The sequence below is a fragment of the Marmota flaviventris genome, chromosome 19, assembly GCF_047511675.1.
Source record: "Marmota flaviventris isolate mMarFla1 chromosome 19, mMarFla1.hap1, whole genome shotgun sequence".
Classification (NCBI taxonomy): Eukaryota; Metazoa; Chordata; class Mammalia; order Rodentia; family Sciuridae; genus Marmota; species Marmota flaviventris.
In genome coordinates this window covers 6390126-6403695 of record NC_092516.1, presented here as the reverse complement: position 1 = coordinate 6403695, position 13570 = coordinate 6390126, and the positions used below count along the sequence as shown (strand labels likewise).

At 41.0% G+C, this 13570-nt stretch overlaps 1 protein-coding gene across 3 annotated transcripts; it reads right to left on the bottom strand.

Moving 5' to 3' along the window:
- Positions 1–2140: 2140 nt before the first annotated feature.
- On the bottom strand, positions 2141–13029 carry Znf200 (zinc finger protein 200). Of its 3 annotated transcripts, XM_027940644.3 has the most exons (5): positions 12886–13029; positions 11863–12193; positions 11157–11248; positions 10745–10862; positions 2141–4370 (listed from the first exon to the last, which is right to left on the bottom strand). In XM_027940644.3, exons 2-5 carry the CDS (start codon positions 12110–12112, stop codon positions 3673–3675), a joined length of 1158 nt encoding a protein of 385 aa, XP_027796445.2. In that variant the 5' UTR covers positions 12113–12193; positions 12886–13029; the 3' UTR covers positions 2141–3672. The 3 variants fall into 3 exon arrangements, with proteins under 3 accessions (XP_027796445.2, XP_071461582.1, XP_071461583.1); XM_071605481.1 differs by lacking the exon at positions 12886–13029 and having other exon boundaries at positions 11863–12860; XM_071605482.1 differs by lacking the exons at positions 10745–10862; positions 11157–11248.
- Positions 13030–13570: the final 541 nt, after the last annotated feature.

Sequence of the window (13570 nt, the reverse complement as noted above, 5' to 3'; positions counted from 1 at the left end):
TGGTAATTTTGGAAACTATCTTGATAATTCTATTGTGCTCTTAGTGTTGAAAACCTCACAGAAAAGACACTAAGTGGGCTAAGGACTGAGCCCTGGGGCCCTTCAAAATTTAGAATTGTGTCTCCTGGTTGACCACTGGTATCACCTGGAAGCTGACAATGACTCTCTGCTTAGCCAAACTTTACTCAGACTTCTCCTAGGCCCATCTATTTTTTTTTTTTTTGGTAAAATTGTTTTAACAAAAGAACCCTACTAGGTCAGTTTACCAAGAATATCCTATCCTGAAAGTGATCAGGTCCCTCATTCTACACCATCCCCAGGAGATGTCTGATCACCCTGGTTTGTTTTTGGCAAGAATCCTGTCAAGTCAGTCTAGTCAGAATGTCCCTTGCCCCTGACACTTCCTCTTAGCGAATTTTCATCTACTGAACCTGACCATACTACTTGGCTATAAATCTCCACTTGTTTGTGCTGTATTTGGAGTTGAACACCATTTCTCTCCCCTATCATGATGGTCCTTAATAGCCTTCCTTACTATGCTTTGGCAAGTATCATTAATTTTTACAAATACAGTCTTAAAAAATATCAATGTCGGTGCCCATCAAATTCCAATTTAATTGGTCTAGTGTGTTCTCTGAGCTTTCATATATTTTTTAAAAGCCCTCCAGGTAGTTTCAATGGGCAGCAAAGTTTGAAACCACAGATTAAAGGCTTCAGTAAATGCAGAACAAATCCAAGTGTGGTGGCACAGGCCTGTAATGCTAGCCACTTGGAAGACTGAGGGAGGAGAATTACAAGTTCAAGGCCAACTTCAGCCACTAGAAATACCCTGCCTCTCAAGATAAAAAATAAAAGGGCTAGGGATGTAGCTTAATGGTAGAGCACCCCTGAGTTTGATCCCTAGTCAAGAAAAAACAAAAACAAAAAACAAAGCCAGGGGAGAATAGGGTCCTGTGAAACTAGTGGGGGAAGTTTCAGAAAGGGTATGATTAAGAATGCCAAATGCCAGTCTAAAATAAACTGATATTTGGATGTTGTACTTGGGGAAATCGGATATCTTTGGTGACCCTGACAAAAGCAGTTCAGGGAATGGTGGGTTGGAGGTAAAACTGATGTGAACTCAAGAGAGAATGGAAAAAGTGGAGACCCACCCTGTCAACTAAGGTTAGTGAAAATTTTATTAGCTTTGTAACTTTTTATATTTATCCAACCATTTAGGTTTCTAATTTTTTAGAGTTATATGTCATGATTTTTCTTAGATGACATAGATGATAAATGGCTGAGAAAAGGAATAATGGTTTTTAACATTATCATAGTGTGGGTGGATTCAGCTGTCAGCTATATTTTGCCAAAACCACCCCCCCAAGACATCTTGTCTTCTTCAATTTGTAATTCTTAGGCTACTTGTAAGCCTGAACATTTTTTTCATGTCTTGTAGCTATGTTTTCCTCTTGGAAAACCCACCTGTAACTGCTAGAATCTAGTGCTCATCAGTTTGTAGCTACCTATGCACTGTTAGATCTCCTGGTCTGTCCTCCCACCTCTGCCTTACAGGACACTCCAGCACAGCATCTTTGGGAATGGATGTTTTCCATTTGTAGTTGTGTTTGGAATTGGATCTTTGTTTCTTCACACTCTCTAGTGCTTGTGCTTGCAGCTATATTGGGAAACTTGTCATGGCTGTGTTCATCTTTTTTACTCAAGTGTTAATGAGCTCCTTACTGAGCTAATTTGCTTGATTTCCAGGGACCCAGGCCAACACTGGAAGGTGTCAGGCCAGGTACCCTTGGAGGAGCCCCAGGTTCAGCAGGCCTGCCCCATCAGCACCAGGCAACAATGGCCCAGGCAGAACCAGCCTGGAGACCCCATCCTAGTGTGTGGGGATTTCCAAAGAATCACTAGAATGTGTGGGTAGCCAGTTTTGTCCCTTCTTTTAAAGATCACTGTTGACTTGATATAGGAAGTATATAAAGGGCAATTTTTCTGTTTTTAAGTGTTTAGGATTTTTGTTTTGTTTTGAAATTATGATTTCCTATGATGAACTGGATCATAAAGTGTCCTTTTTTTTCAGAATACTTTGTACCAACAAACCTTAGAATCATGTTAAAAAAATAAAAACAGAAACAAAAAAATACCAATAGGCAGAAAGGAACAAACTATTATTTGTAGATGGTAAATGTTTACCACAAACAGAACTAGACAACTTTTCCTGAGAAATTATTGAAAAAAACCATTCAGTGAGGTGGCACACAAATATTTTTTAAAAACTTTCCTATATAAGAGAATTAACCAATTTGAAAAATGAAAAATAACAAAACTGGATAGAATTTAAGTGAAAAAAATAGAAAAATTTGCACAGGAATACTGTAACTAAGTAAGAAGGCATGTTTCTGGGTATAAAACAAAAATCTGTGAAAATTAATAAATCTTCCCAAATGGCTTATAGGCTGAACCCATTCCAGACAGAATAACCAAGTAAAACTTTGGGAAAAAAAAACCAAAACCGACCAAGAATCCCTAATCAAAATGCAGGACGAGTCCCATTGAGGCACCACTGTTCTTGACTCCAGGCAGATCGCACAGGAGGGCCTGGCTATCAGAAGGAAGGACGATGACCATCCACTACAAGAAGACCCATAGAATCCCATTTCTTGAGGGACAATGGAGCTAACCACTAAAGGCATAGTCTCTAAACACTTTGCCTTGTGAAGTAGTGACCATTCAAAGGTCTGTTGACTGTGTAAAGGGGAATTAAGCCTAAGGGAGGTTATGCCTAGCTGTGGATCCAAGCCAACTTTTTCCTGTCTGTAGGTCTGTTACTTTTCTTTAGCTTCCAGGTTTTCCTTCCTAGCAGTTAAGACCTTGGATCACAAAGGGAAAAGATCCTGAAGAGCTTTCCCAGACAGCAGTGGTGCTGGTTGGTCAGACCTGAGTGATCTGAACCTCTTTTGGCAAGGGAGAGGCATGAGACAGCTGTCTGAGATTAACAGCTATAAAGAATCAAGAATAGTAGAGAGACCTTCAAATTATGGTGTGAAAAGGATTTCTATAAAACAGCCCATTTTAGCCCCAAATTGCAAATGTTTTTGAAATTAATAATTATTTTAGATCACTATTACAAATAAGGGTAAGTCTTTTGACATTCAAATGCTTTAGTTTTCCTATATCAAAGAGTAAACAATTCAACACTCAAGCCATATCAGGATGTTATGCAAGCGTTATAGGAACTGTTATTAGAAGCTGTTGACTTAACAAACCAGTAGTTTGGTTCTTTCTGGGAGATCAATTCCAGATAGACTTTTGTGTTCTCTTTTCTCAAGTGTGAATTCCCATGCAAGGGAAAAGAGATCTATTTCAATAGATGTGACTGTCCAGCTCACCTTGCATGTAAGCAGCCCCAGACTCTTTCAAATTTAAATTCTTGGGAAAGGGATCTGTGACCTACATATTGTTGTACAACTTCACAAAGAAAGCTCCTTAGTCCAGGAAGTCTGAATGCTAACTGAGGTACAGCCCTTGAAGATATTTCCCTCTCTGTGAATTTTCTAACAACTGAGGTTTAGCCAACATGGGTATTTATCCAAATTTGGCTATAATGAGGTTTTCACATATCTGTGTGTTTTTAGGCAGCCTTGTGAAACTTCTCAGGCTGAGGAAGGATGATTCCCAATCTCATTTCTGCTTTCGGATCTTACATGCAGAGTGGGTCCTCTCATGCCGGGTACAGTTTGACAGCCGACCAAATCTTCTCCCACATTTTTTGCAACCGTATGGCCTCTCAGTCTCATGACTCTGCAGGTGAAGCACAAATTCTTCGTTTTTTGGGAAGGTTTTCCCACATTCTGGACACTTAAATACCTTCTCCCTTACATGGATTCCTTCATGGCGACTCCGATGAGAATTCTGGCGAAAGTTTTTCCCACACTGAGAACAGGAATAAGGCTTCTCTCCTGTGTGGATTCGCTCATGTTTATTGAGGTTTGTTTTATGATTGAAGCTTTTCCCACAGTGGCTACAGTCATAGGGTTTCTCTCCAGTGTGAGTCCTCTGGTGGGAAATAAGGTAAGAGCTTTCATTAAACTGCTTCCCACACAGTGGACAAGTGTACCATCTCCTTGTTCTCCGACTTCGAGTAAGTGCAATAACATTGATGTCCACAAATTTCGAGAGCTCCTCTAGTGGAGTGTCATTTTCAATGGTAACTAAAAGATTTCTCATTTTCCTTTGCTGTGGAATGGATGTATTTAGTCTTTCTTCTTGGCTACCTGGAGGTTGCTCAGAGACCAAGGAACAATCCACTCCATCGCCATCCAAAGACTTTTCTCGGCAATTTCCCTTCTGAAGATCTTTACTTGTAGGAATGTCATTGGCTGTGGAAACAAAAACTGTAATAAATTTGAGGGACAGAACAATACCAGGCAGGAAAAGACAAGCTGGGTATCTTATGAAACAATAACCTTGAAAGTCAGATATTTGAAGTCTGGCAGATAACCATCATTAACCCTCTTTTTCTACTCTTATTGAGCACATGATAGATGACTGTCAGTCTGTCTCCCACAGTCCTCTTTTCACTTTTCTTAAAAAGTGAGTGGGAATGCACTAAAAGATTTCACATATTTGTTTCTCAACTGGCACAAAGTTCATACTGACCTTATATTCTGTGTAGGAGCACTCAGCTAAGGACACGGGGGGGGGTGGGGGTAGGGGTAAAGGATATGCATAATAAAGGGCACGGTTCATAATCTTTGGAGTCTAGTGATAGAATGAAGTGCTTCAGGTTTTTACTGTGCTAAACAGTGCAATATTATACCAATTTTACAATATCATATACAAGAAAAAAACTGGAGGGCTAGGGATATAGCTTAGTTAATAGAGCACTTGCTTCACATGCCCAAGGCCCTGGGTTCAATCCCCAGCACCACCACCAAAAAAAAGGAAAGAAAGAAAAAACTGGAAACAATTCAAAATGGCCAAAATTAAAGAAGGCACTGCATATTCACACAAGTGATTGGTATTTGGCTATTAAAGGATTTACTACAACCAATAAAATGCAACTATGGCATTAGAAATCAGCAGTTTTTCTTTGGGAAGGAAGGGGAAGAATGACTGGGAGGAGACAAGAGAAATTTCTGGGGTGCTAAGAACAATAATTGTGGGTGTTAGATAACTGTGTACATTTTGTGAAAACCTGAGCTGTATACTTATGATATATAGCCTTCTCTTTTTTTATATTATAGCTCAAAATAATGTCTGTATAAAATAATAGATTATAAAAAGTAGGTAGCAAAGTGAGAAAAGTCTATTGTGAATAGGTGGGGTGACAAGTAAGCTCTAAATTCTGGAGAACAGATGGAGGATAAAGTAAAAGGTTGAAACCAACCCCTTCATGTGACTGATCCACAAGATGGGATGTAAATCTCTGCTACATTACAGCAGTTTCACTTCAATAGATTTTTTCTTTTTAATTATTTTTAAATTACTATCTTAGAATAATGAAAATGCTGGGTTAAAGCATATGCCAATTTTTAATTTTTAACACTGTTTTTTCTCCTTCTTTCCTTCCTTCCTCCCTTACTTCCCTCCCTCTCTCCCCCACCCTTTCTTTCTTTCTTTTCCACCTCCAAGCCACATCCCCAGCCCCCCTCCCAAAAAACTCCCTATGACCACCCGCACTCCCTGCTTCTGGCCTGCGCTGCCGGCTCCACCTGCTCCACGCTTTGGCTCCAGCTCTTTTTTAAAAAAAAATTTGAGACAGGGTCTTGCTAAGTTTTTGAGATTGGCCTTAAATTTGTGATCCTCCTGCCTCAGCATCCAAAGTCACTGGGATTATAGGCATGCACCCACAGGATCTAGCTCATCACTGCTCTTGAGATGAATTACCATACTACTTTCCAGCACGGTATCAATGTCAATATAACCATTACTGTGTGAGTTATCAGTTTTACTTCATCTTGCCAATATGAAATTTAAAAATGTTTAACAGGTATAAAGCAATGCATCACTGTAATTTTAATTATGCAAAATAATTTATTATTAATTTCATAAATATATAAATTTTATATATTATAGAACTTAATCATTAATTAATTATTATAGAACTTAATCATCATTAATTTGTCAATCATCATTAATTAATATTTTAAAAAATTGAACTATTCCTCTATAACTCCACATTAAAACCAGAAAAAAAAAATACATCAGTCTTTCAAGATTTCACAAAGTTTTGTTTGCTGGCTATTCTTCTATGACTTTTTTTTTTTCTGCCTCAGTTGCAAACACTGTCTCCAATATATTGTATTTTATTTATATATTTTTCTTATTCCGCCATGCACAAGTTTTAATTTTTATGTATTTTATTATTTTTCTTTCAAAGCTGCTAGACTTCTGAACCTTAATTACAAAAGCCTTACTATCCCAAGGTTACAAAAGAATTCATCCATATTTTCTAACTGTGGTTTTGTTTTTTGTGTTAGTTTGCTTGAAAGACCTTTGATCCCTTTGGAGTTCTTGGTAATGTTAAGTAAGGTAATGATTCACTAGTGGCTTCTCACCTGTCGCAACACCTTTTGCCCAAAAGTCCCTCTTTGCTGGGGGCAGTGGTGCATGCTTATGATCTCAGCTACTTGGGAGGCTGAGGAAAGGGGGTTGCAAGTTCAAGGGTAGCCTACAATTTAGCGAGACCCTGCCTCAAAATAATAAAAAAGGGCTTGGGATATAGCTTAGAGGTAAAGTGAAGCTGGGTTCAATCCCAGATACTACCAAACAAACAAACAAACTCATAAATAAAAAAATTATAAAATAAAATTCTGTGTTTACTTTGCTGACACGAGATCTGACTTTATATGTATTTGCAGTCATTTCTGGACTTTGTATTCCATCCCATTGGAATCCATCTACTCATGTGCCAATATCCCACTGTTTGAATTATGGAGACTTTGTGGGCTGTTTTAATATCTGACAGAGTGATATGGTTTGGGTCTTAACTGTCCTTCAAAGGCCCATATGCTAAAGATTTGGTTTTCAGCCTGTGGTGATATGGGAAGTGGCAGAACCTTTGGGAGGGGGGGCTAGTGGAAGTACCTTAGATGATTGGGAGTGTCCCCTTGAAGGGAATATTGACACCCCAGCCTCTTCCTCTCTGCTTCCTGCTGCCCGGAGGTGAGCAGCTGTGCTCCAGCTTCTACTCCCTGTCTAATGTGCTGCCTTGCCACAGGGCCAAGAACAGTGAGAAGAGCTAACCATGGACTGAAACTTCTGAAACCACAAGCCAAAATGAACCTATTTTTTCTTCTACTTTTGTGTCCTTTCCAAGTTTCCTCATATATTTTGCAAATAACTTTATTCCTAGGTAGTTAATGTTACTATTTTAGTAGAGTCTCCCACCACACCTTTCAAATGATTTTTTTCTTTTGCATTACAAAATCTGATGATTTTTGTTCATTTATTTCACATTCCTTTGCTTACTGAATGCTCTTATTATTTGTAGTAAGTTTTTAGACATTCATTGGAGGTTTCCAGTTACATAATTATACCATATAAATAGAGGTAGTTTTTAAAAATTAATTAATTAATTAATTATGGTACTGGGGATTGAACCTAGCTTTTTTTTTTTTGGAGACAGTTGCTTAGGATCTTGCTAAATTGCTGAAACTGACCTCAAACTGCGATCCTCCCACCTCAGCTTCCTGAGTTGCTGAGATTACAAATATTCTCCACAATACTCAGCTGTTTCTTCAATTCTTAATAGTTTATTAAGTTACTTTTGCATTCCCAGACTAAATATTACTTGGTTATAGCAATTTTTTAAATCAAGTTTTGGTATTTTTGTTCTACTAATTTTATAGAATTTGTAAATCTTCCTTCTTTTTCTGTACTCTGGGAGTTTTAGTGAAACTGAACTGCCTGAAATCTTCTGTGAAACTGTTGGAAGTTGGTGTTCTTTCTTGAGTCGGGGGCTAATTTTTTGATAATTCTAATTTCCTCTGAAAATTTTACATTTTTCTTTTTAAGAGAGAGTGAGAGTGAGAGAGAATTTTTTAATATTTATTTTTCAGTTTTCGGCGGACACAACATCTTTTGTTTTTGTATGTGGTGCTGAGGATCGAACCCGGGCCGCACGCATGCCAGACAAGCGCGCTACCGCTTGAGCCACATCCCCAGCCCCTTACATTTTTCTACTTACTCTATTTTCCCAGGCTTTTCCCTCATTTTAACTCATTAATTTCTAATCTTATATTCTTTTTAAATCTACCCTACTGTTGTTATAACTTTGAATCAGAGGCTCATCTACTGTCTTTTTTCTAAATTAATACACATTTAGTGGCCATGATTTTTCTTTTGAACATCATTTTAGGTTACATCATAGATTCTGATAGTGTCTTTTAGAAAAATTATGCAATTCTTATTTGTATTTCTCTCTTTAACCCAAGTTTGCTTAACAGTTTTAAAATTTCTGGCAGAAGAAACTTTTATTTTCAGATTTCATTATTAATTTCTAGTTGTAAGTTATACTAAATTGTAATGGATTCTAATGTACTATTTCTACTTTTTGGAACATACTCAGTCTTCTTTTGTTCCATAGTATTTAGCCAATGTGTCAATATGGAAAAGGTGTATTATTCTCTTACCATAGTGGAGAGGACCCATAAGAACTAAGAACTCTTACTGAGATCTGTTTAAATGTCCTACCTTTTTCACCTATTTTTATGCGGTTCATTTGGGGTTAGTGGTTTTTGTTTTTTTGGTGGTGCTGGGGAATGAACTCAGGGCTTTGTGCATGCTAGGCAAGCACTCTACTAACTGAGCTATTTCCCCAACCCGCTTTATGCAGTTCATTTGGACTGATACACATATTCTCTGATTCCCTATGTTAAGGACTCTCCTTTGGCTCCTGTCTCCATGAGATTCAACCATTATACTTTTCCCTTTGCAAATGATTAAATATGACTCAACCATCACTTATATGCTGATTGATTTCCAATTCTCTATATCCTTCTGTCTTCCAGTTTCCAATTTACAAAGATACAGAAGACAATAATTTTATTTCTTGCCATAGATTTAATCTCATCTAAAATCAAATCCATCTTGCAAATTCCGTCACCAGATCTAAATCCTACCTTAACCTTTTGACAGCTCTTCATATCTATACAAATTCCACACTGCTTATCTTTTAAAGTAATCAACTTGTCTGACAAACCACATTGGAGGAGGGTGGTAGAAGGCAGGAATGGAGCATTACATATCTTTGTAACATGCTGAATTTCAACTCCAACCCTGCCTAAGGAAAAAGCACGTAGCATTTATGAAATGTTGGTGAATGACTCTAAGTTTAAACCTTCAAGGTATGGGCAGAGAAAGGGAGGTGGGAAAGATGAAGACTAGGTTTTAGGGCTCCAAAGTACATGGCTAAAGGATTGTCAACATACCTGATAATCAGTCATACAAAATAATATTAGCTTTGCCCAAGACCCAGGAAAAACCCAGAGTAATAAATCTAATATTTTTATACTTATCTCTACAATAAAGAATATATTTGAGAAAGCATCCAGTGGGAGGCCATTATACATCACTGGCCCTGAGCAGACAGTTCAATGCAGCTGAGGGTTCTACAGTAATAATTGATTTGTGTGACTCCAGGCAACTCCCCCATCTTACTCTCTGCTCAACTTCAGCCTCAGATGAGGGAAAAGTTAAAAGTATTAGGCACTCAGGAAAACAGAAGGCATCTGCTTCTAGGGTGGCAACATATTTCTAGAGGAAAGTTGAAGCATGTCTAAGCAGGTTACAGCAAGGCTGCTTCCAAATCAGTTCACATGTAGCACTGGGGATATTTGGAAAATAAGGACAAATAAAGGCAGTCCCATTAACAGACCTTACAGGAAACTGATAAAATTATGAGAATGTGGCCAAGAGGCCACACAGCTCTGGGTCATGACTACAAACTCTGATACTAGATTCCCCTAGTCCACATCCCTGCTTCAGCTGTGGGTGGTGGCACATGCCTGTAATCCCGACCACATGGGAGGCTGAGGAAGGAGGATTGCAAGTTCAAGGCCAGCCTCAGTAACTTAGTGAGGACCAAAGCAACTTAGTGAGAATGTCTCAAAATAAAAAATTTAAAAAGGGTGGGAGATATAGCTCTATGAGCCTCTGGAAAGTTTCTTAACCTCTTCTTTACTCCAGTTTGTCATCTATATAGTAATAACAATTCCCATAGTAATAAAGTGAGAAGTACATAAAACAATAAATGCATGCAAAGTATATGGATCAATGCCTAGCATATAAGTGTTCAGTACAGTGTTAGGTATTATTTTTACTGAAAGTGAGCTATACTTTCACTTACACTAGTGGACTTCACACCTACTAAACATAAAAAAAAAAGAGAGAGAAGAGAGGGACGTAAAATAGTGATGTGTCCAATGAAAACACTAATTCAAAATATACTTGCGAGAACAAACTCCAGAAAAAGGGTTCAAAAACAGTCTGCCCACATTTTCCATTGGTTTGCAGATCTTGCTTACTAAAAGAAGTCCTTTCTTCCCTCAGTGCCTTCAAGTACAGGGAAAATGGCCACCCACAGCTGGAATTTTGTGGCTAGGATCTGCCACAAGGAATAAAACAAAAGTAAAACACAAATGTGCTTGTGCTTTAGCAAGTGTGAATAGTACCTCAAAGGTTCCAGAAATGAAGGACACACTTTTGCTATAGCACACAATCTGAATACGCAAAATACTTGATTTCTTACTTAGTAACATCATCTCTCCAACACTGTCCTTCTCTGATGTGGGCTGTTGAGCAGGATCCATGCTCACACATTCCTCTTGGGAGTGAAATACATTCAAATCCTCAAAGACCACCAGCTCCTGAAAGAACAAGAAGCCCCCTTCTTCTTAGTAACTGAGGCTCCTTAGCAGCCCTGTGGCAAGGAAGACTTAGGTACAGAGATCAAAGAAAAGGATGGCGAAAGAGATCTATAAACTCCACACAGAGCAGTAGAGATAGGACAGCCAGGCTAAGAGGAGCCAGAAGAAAGCAGAAAAGAAACATCCAAGAAAACTGGCTCCCAAGAAGGTTATGCATGGGTCGGCCAAGAAGGGAAGGCTGCAATAGCAGAGAATGTGATGCACTCAGACAGTGAGTGGTAGAACTAAACCCACCTCAGAGTCAGCTTTAAAACACAGAGACACTGTCTCCTGTTTCTGCTGGACTCCTTCTCTGGGCAGAAGCTTCACTAAGGGACGAGGTTGCACTGGGAAAAGAGGAAGCTATAGTTAGTGAAAAACTCAGTGACTCTAATACAGACATGTGGCCTACACATTCAAGCCAAGCTGTCCTTGTTCCTTTGGCAGGCAATCCACAGCCTTCTCTTCTCCAGTGAGCCCTGAAAAAGTTAAGCCATAAACCCCAGGTCTTGAACCTTTGGTGTCTTCTCATTATGAAAAGAATTCCCTTAAACACCTTTCAAAATCTCCAAGAGAGAGTCACTACAGAAGAGATTGGGGTTTTCAGCAAAGTGAAAAGATGCCCTAAGAAAGCACAAAATCTCTAAAATCACACATAAACTGAAGTCAAGTTGATAATTCATCTTATTTCCTTATTCTTAAAAAGATATTCCCCCCAGAATGTTTGGATGAAATTGACAATACAGAAAGATATACACACCTCATACTCTGTGGTTTTACACACACTTGTCATATCACTTAATCTCTAGCTTGAGAAGAAAGCAAGTACCCCAACATATTAAAATTAGCTCCCTTTTTAACACCCATCATCCTCTTCTTAATTCTGACTAACATAGAAGTCTGTCTCAGCCCCCAGTACCACCCACCGTCTCTTCTAGTGAAACAAGCACATACTCCTCACCTCTGTTCTGAAGGCTTGAACTCACATCCTTCATAATAACCAAGGTCTCCTTGACTTTCTCACTGGGCTGGACCAGGCTTGGCTTGGGCAAGAAGGTAAGGAAGTGCTCCAGCACCAGCTGGTGGATGGTCTTGGGCCCACTAGTGGCATCTTGAAGGAGGTCTTGGCCCAGCTTGGAGTCTGGAGGAACTCTCAGTATAAAGGACTGCTTTGGCTTTGGGGATATGGGAACCACTTTTGCAGTCATCATGCCTTGCAATAAAAGACCACACTCGTTTCTGGGGGATTCTAGAGCCACCTCTTACGGAAGAAAATCTGCCAGAGAGCAAAGCTGCAGACAGAGAAACCATGGATTACCCACAAGACAAAGCAGGGCATGATGATGCTCCAATATACAGGTTGGGTGGTGAGGACACACGAGATCTAAACCAGAAAGCAAAGACAGCGGGAAAGGGAAGTCGTATCTGAAACAGAAGGTCCCTGAATAGCATATTTTTAAAGACGGTCTGAAAGGAAGACTCCAAAATTAAAAATCAAAACTCAAGAACCAAAGAGAAGTGGGTAAAGGCGGCCGGCAGGCCAAGGGACATCTTCCCCAGAAATATGAAGTGCAAAATCCATTGGGAAGTAGTTTAACTTATGCTTGTACAGAGAGAAATTGGCTGGAAGACAGAAAAATCTGGAGTCCAACCCGAGGGCGAATGATTAGAAGCAGGTTGGTGGTTGGCCCCTCAGGCCGCAGCTCAGGTACCCTTTGGAGGTGGCTGATGTCTCCCAGGGAGCAAACGAAAGGCCACATGACTGCTCTGCCAAATCCCTGTTGAGAGTGACGAGGAACATCACCCCGGGGCCGACAGGGCCAGGCCCACTCTGGGGTCTCTCCCACCGGCCGAGGAACAGCTCGATGGCCAAGTTCGGCCGGCGGCACTGCCGGGGGTGCGCACCGGCTTCCTACACGCCTAGATCTTTGCAATGGATCGCACTTGGAGCTTCCGCCTGCCTCCCGCACCTCGGAGCCCTCACCTCTCGGACCCTTTCGCCCCCAGGAGCTTGCTGAGGACGGCTGACAGACCAGGAAACCAGCAAGAGAAGAGGAGACGCCGGCAACTATTGGAACGCGCCGCCTTCAGTTGGGAGGACAGCCCAGTGCGGTGCCTTCTGGGAGGCCGGCTGCCTCCTGCTCTGTGACGCCACGTCCGGTGACTCGCTTCCGGCGGGGAAGCCTGGTCTCCCCGCTCGGAGCGCGCAGTCTGCGCCGGGTAAGGCGAGGCTCGAGGTCAGCCGCCAGAGCCCTCAGGGCGCGAGGCAGAGCCAGGCCGGCGAGCGCCGCTCTCTCCGCGGTTCCGCTCAGAAGACGGAAAGGAGGGGGCTAGCTCCGATCCACCATGACGGGGTACACCCCTCCCGTTTCAGCCAGCATGACTCCACGGCCTACTGGGAAACGTAGTTTTGCGCCACACAGCCAATGGGAGACCACGAAGAGGCGGTGTTTGGGGCGGGACAGGGCGGAGGTCCTACCGGAAGCCGGTTGACTTCTGCACCGGAAGGTGTGGGCGGGGGCGCCGCAGCTTCCGGGCAGGCCGGGAACTGCGGAGCCGGTCCGACTGTGGCGGGTGTGGGTTGGCCGTGTCTTGGTGCTGTGCGGCCCGTAGAGCAGAGCTGGACGTCCCTCCCCAAGCCCGGCTTGCCAACTTTTTTTTTTTTTTTT

What these genes read in the sequence shown, in the direction of transcription:
- Znf200 (XM_027940644.3), bottom strand. Translation starts at nt 12,112, where the DNA reads ATGATGACTGCAAAAGTGGTTCCCATATCCCCAAAGCCAAAGCAGTCC. An exon ending in TTCAAGCCTTCAGAACAGAG is followed by an intron (nt 11,249 to 11,862) that starts GTGAGGAGTATG and finishes CTCTTTTCCCAG; the next exon opens with TGCAACCTCGTCCCTTAGTG. An exon ending in GTTTTAAAGCTGACTCTGAG is followed by an intron (nt 10,863 to 11,156) that starts GTGGGTTTAGTT and finishes TTGTTCTTTCAG; the next exon opens with GAGCTGGTGGTCTTTGAGGA.